This window comes from Austrofundulus limnaeus, unplaced genomic scaffold (assembly GCF_001266775.1).
Source record: "Austrofundulus limnaeus strain Quisiro unplaced genomic scaffold, Austrofundulus_limnaeus-1.0 Scaffold2305, whole genome shotgun sequence".
Taxonomy (NCBI): Eukaryota; Metazoa; Chordata; class Actinopteri; order Cyprinodontiformes; family Rivulidae; genus Austrofundulus; species Austrofundulus limnaeus.
In genome coordinates this window covers 10,200-15,072 of record NW_013954707.1, presented here as the reverse complement: position 1 = coordinate 15,072, position 4,873 = coordinate 10,200, and the positions used below count along the sequence as shown (strand labels likewise).

The following is a 4,873-nucleotide window of genomic DNA, read 5'->3' as shown; positions in this document are numbered from 1 at the left end:
ACACACACACACACACACACACACACACACACACACACACACACACACACACACACACACACACACACACAAAATAAAAAATAAACGTTTGTGTCCTGTTAGTAATGAACACAATTATTTTTTTCAGAAGTATTATCAGCAGGAAATAACATTAAGTGAAATTGATCATTAATATGACATTAGTCGTTCAACCTTTGATGTGCCCAACATATTTGGTTCCTTTTTTAATAAATAGTTTTATTTTAATCAATCTTTTGTTAAATACTGTGGTGCTGATTAAAAATCTGTTATCCAATAACACACAAATGTGTTTTTCACAGAGCAGATTTAACAATCCTCTAACTGGTTTGCTTGGTTCCATAACAGCACAAAGACAAACATGGACCGTTTATAGTCACAAGATCAACTGAAGGTCTTTATGGATCAATCAACAATAGTTTTAACAATCTGCTCCTTCATTTCTGTGGAAATTTATTCAGAAGTCTTTTTGTGTTTGAAGTTGCACAAGAAACAAAAAGCTGTTGCAATTTCAATAGAAAAATCAAACACAAAGCATTTGCACAAGATGTTTTAAGGTTTTCTCAGGTCAACCTGTCAACATGAAGTTTCAACCAGATGACTCAAAGCTCTTTACACAATCGTCGCCCTCATTTACCGACTCACACACACATTCATTTTTACAGACACATTTATTCAGCACTCTATCAGGTCTCTACAAAGCTAACATGTACAAATCATCTATGGAGACTAATCTGTGCTTTACATCCCATTCATACACTGATGCATCAGAGACAGTGGGTCCTGCAGGGTCACTTTGACATCTGACTGAATAGATAATCAGTAATTAATTCAGTAATTACTATCTTTTAACACTTTTTTTTCTAATTAAACAAGTTAAAACATATTTTCTTTGCAGTAAGTCTAACTGAAGTTCACCAGTGGCAAAGATTAAAAAGGTTAGCACTTGAAAAAAACCAGGAAAGGCAACAAAACAATTCAAATCAAGGATTTGGTTTGGCAAACTTTAACATTTCAAATAGAATGATTAACATTAAATATATGTAATGATGTACTACCAAAATCTGCTTTTAGTACCTAAATGTGTTTCACTTTGTTTTTTAAATACAGTTTTGTGTTATTTCACCATCAGAAAAAGTACAAACTTGAGGAACAAATGGATCGACATATATTAAAATTACATTACTGTAAGTGTTGTTTTATTAATTTNAACCTCTCAGTCTTCATCATCACCATCTCAACAACAATCAATAAAAACTGTATTCCAACAGAGAATACATGGAAATAAAAATAAAATCCTTTACTGTGTGAGAAATTAGGTCAATAAAAACACAGTCTTTTACAGTAAAGAACAAAAATCTGCAACAGGCCTTTAGATTAGACCTTTATTGTCATTGTACAGAACACAATGAAATTACAGTTCAGAACAACCATTCATAAGAAGACGGAACATAACAAACAGAGAACAGGTACTCTGGGTCATACTCCCACTGACCCTGCACAGAACAAGGATCATCTTCATGAAGACATCATGAGGAGGTGCAACCATCCTAAAAAAACTAAAAACCACACAAGGACAGATGAGGAAAAAATAAATAAAAAAACAACATTACTATAAGGGTACAAAAGAACAACACAGGTGTGCAGAATGATTGACTGCAAATTAAAAAAAAATCTGTGAAGAAGTGTCAAACAGGTGCTTTCTGTGTTTCATACTGAACGCTAAAAGGGAGTTTGGACTTCTTGAATGACATCTGCATTAACTGTTTTGCAAAAGGGTGGAAAACTGTGTCAATCCWATGAGAATGGGTTAACACAGTGCAAGAGGTGTCTTCTGCTCTGCTGAGATGGTGATGATGAAGACTGAGAGGTTCCCAGTTCCTTCAAACAGGTCAAACCAGTCAATAAAAACTGTATTATACTTTATGTTCTTGTTTAGTAAATCAGTCTCAAAAAAAGATAAAAAGACTTTTTGGCTGGATGTAAGATTTTAAAACTTGGTTACATGGACAGTTTTTGCAGTGTACGATGCAAAGCCACAATCATTTTTGATATATAATGAATTTTCACAACAACTCAAGGTATAATAGTTACTGTTTGTAGCACAGAACTGAACTATGTGCCTGGAAAATACATAATGCTGCCTCTTTAAGGTTTTACAGTCAGCTCTAAATGTCTGTTAGCAAAATATCACATGACGCACTAGAAGGATGTTGATGAAACTTTCAGTGGATGTTCATCTACTAAAGATTGTCAACATATGAAAGACAAAAAAGCTTCATAACAGTCAATTTATTAAATGTGTTGGAGAGTCGTTCACAACGTGTGCAACATGCACTGTTAGCTTTAACTCAGGGACTAGTTAAAGCTGTTGTCTCACAGGAAGATGGTCTTCTCCAGCCTGAGGCCTTTCTGTGTAAAGTTCACATNGTTTTGTTCTTTCCAAACCTCTTTTCCTTCACCTTCTGCCTGAAGCTCTGTGTGTGTCTGCAGCAGTGCTGCATGAAACAGAACAAATGAAACAACTTTGATTTATTTGACATTAAACAAACTGGAAATGTTCTCCTTCTTTAGTAAAATATAAATTTAAAATATAAAAATGTATGAAGTCAGATGAATGGTATTTCTGTAGTAGTGTTGGTGTTTGCTGATCTTCTGCCATCTAACCATGGACGTCTGTTAACTCTCCTCTTCCTTGTGTCTTTCCAAAGGGCCATGTCCTCGGCACCCACCACGTCTCCATCCGTGGACAAAGTGGACGGATTTTCCCGGAAGTCTGTCAGGAAGGCGAAACAGAAGCGGTCGCAGAGTTCCTCACAGTTCCGCTCTCAGGGCAAACCCATCGAGCTCACGCCACTGCCGCTGCTCAAGGGTAAGAAAATAAATGTTGCACAAGTGGGTTTGAAACCCAGGTGTGAGTGTTGGACGAGTGGAAAAACAAAATGATTTTGAACCAGTTTTTTGGACCCTCAGCTGGAGATMGTTTAGAGCCTAAAAATCAGCTGCATGCTCTTTATGTAAAAAACACAACAAGTTTTCATTTTGTGTAAAACGTCTGGGACAGTACTGACGTTTTAGGAGAACTGCTGWCTGTGAATTCTCAAGTTGTAGAGGAAGTAGGGGTGCAGGATAGTTATCAGTCTGACATCATATCAAACAGAACTGATAATATTTGTTCATGTTTGTCACTGTGGCAGTAAGTGTGCTCATTTATTTTTATCCTTTTTGGTCAAGCTGCTTCCCGTCCTGCCTGAGACCTGCGCAACGTTCAAGTGGCGTCAGAAAAACCAACTTTCTCACTAGAACAATAATTAAAATACTTGGTGCTGAAAAACAACCAGTCATCCTAATAATTATTAAAATCATTTTACTAAGTAACCCTGTATGTTACTCACAAACCTTATAATTACAAACATAAAAAGGTCGGAACAACTACACCCGATTTGAGAACATGTAAATTCTGTTAGCGCCTGAATGCAGCACKAAGTCCAGTGTTTCCCCAGGAAATAGGTCGTGGTGATGGGGGGACTACTTGTTTTATGAAAACATAAATTTATGCGACTCACCTTTTATTTTGTACTACAAAAATATGAACATGGTTGTCAGTCAGTTCTATTATCAAAAACATCTTCAGGAAACTTTWTTAGACKTTTCCAGTGTTTCCAGTACAGGCCTTGGGAGGGCTGCTTATAAAACCAATGATCAACAGCAGCAGCTTTGTTTTAAATACCATTTACAGAACATGAAAGTCTGCAGTTTGWATTAATRAAATCTTATATAGTGAATCTCYTTTCTAAAGATACATTTAAGATATCCTGAACTGGAGTCTCCTTCCAACATGATGATAAACCTGATGTTATTTATACAAGTCAGAATATAACTAGAGATATCTTAAATAGGTATTTTGGCTTGTCACAGTATATTAAGAGATGCTATTTATTTATTTGTTTCATTCATTCATAAGAACAAAACAATATTTTCAAAAATCAACTRCAACAAACAAACAAGCTCAAGCTGGAAAGATCTCCAAATTAAAAAAATGTAAATAAAACAATCTGTCCTGGAGTTTGTTAAAAAATGTTGTCATGGTTTCATGTCCCAGGTCTGCAGTGCGTGCAGCTGTGTCTGGTCTTAAGACCAGTCCTCTTCCCTCAGAGTCTCCKTGCGCTCCCATATATGTCCACATAAACCAAGTGGAAGAACAAGGATTAATTTGTGTCTCCGTCTCGTTTGAGCTTGGAGCTGGAGATCAACAGCATGCTCTCTGATGGAAGCCAACCGCCTCTTTTTCAAATCACTGAGCAGTTAATTCACTTATTTGATCCGATCTGCCAGCAGACCTGACCTCAGAGGACCTGGTTTGTTTCAGGTGCACCACAGGGTCTGTCTTTTGTCTGGTCTTTAACCACCGGCTGTCCTCTCCTGCATCACTGAGTGAACCGTCTACCAGGGATCTGAGCTGTTGTCTGAACTGTCTGATGCTGTGGGCTGCCTTACCTCCTCCAGGAGGGCTGACACTGGACGAGTGTTTACTCTGCTGCTCTGTGCAAGGTTTCAGTCCCAAACTTTTACTTTTCTTTCTAATAATCTCTGTCATAGTTTCCTCAGATGTTGTTGTTTTGAGCAGTTTGGGGTTTAGTTTGTGTTCCTCAGGTATTTTCTCTCTCATATCCACTCCATCAGAAGGTCACAGTGATTTCAGCGTAAATTTACTGTTTGACATTTCAGTTGAACACCAGCTGTGTTTCCATTCACCATGAAAATACGCAAATTAGAATTTCAAAAATAAATTTCCTCAATGGAAACAAGTCAATTCGAAAAAAAAATTACGTTTTTCGACAAAATGTTTTTGCAC

The 4,873-nt window shown here is 37.0% G+C and overlaps 1 protein-coding gene across 1 annotated transcript in view; it reads left to right on the top strand.

Annotated features, from left to right (window-relative positions):
- LOC106510757 (serine/threonine-protein phosphatase 2A 56 kDa regulatory subunit epsilon isoform) overlaps positions 1 to 4,873 on the top strand; it is a gene marked incomplete at its 3' end in the record, with an annotated part of 20,189 nt that overhangs the window by 5,922 nt on the left and 9,394 nt on the right. The window contains 1 exon segment of the mRNA XM_013999475.1: positions 2,730 to 2,890. Within this exon segment, the coding sequence (XP_013854929.1) occupies positions 2,730 to 2,890 (161 nt within the window).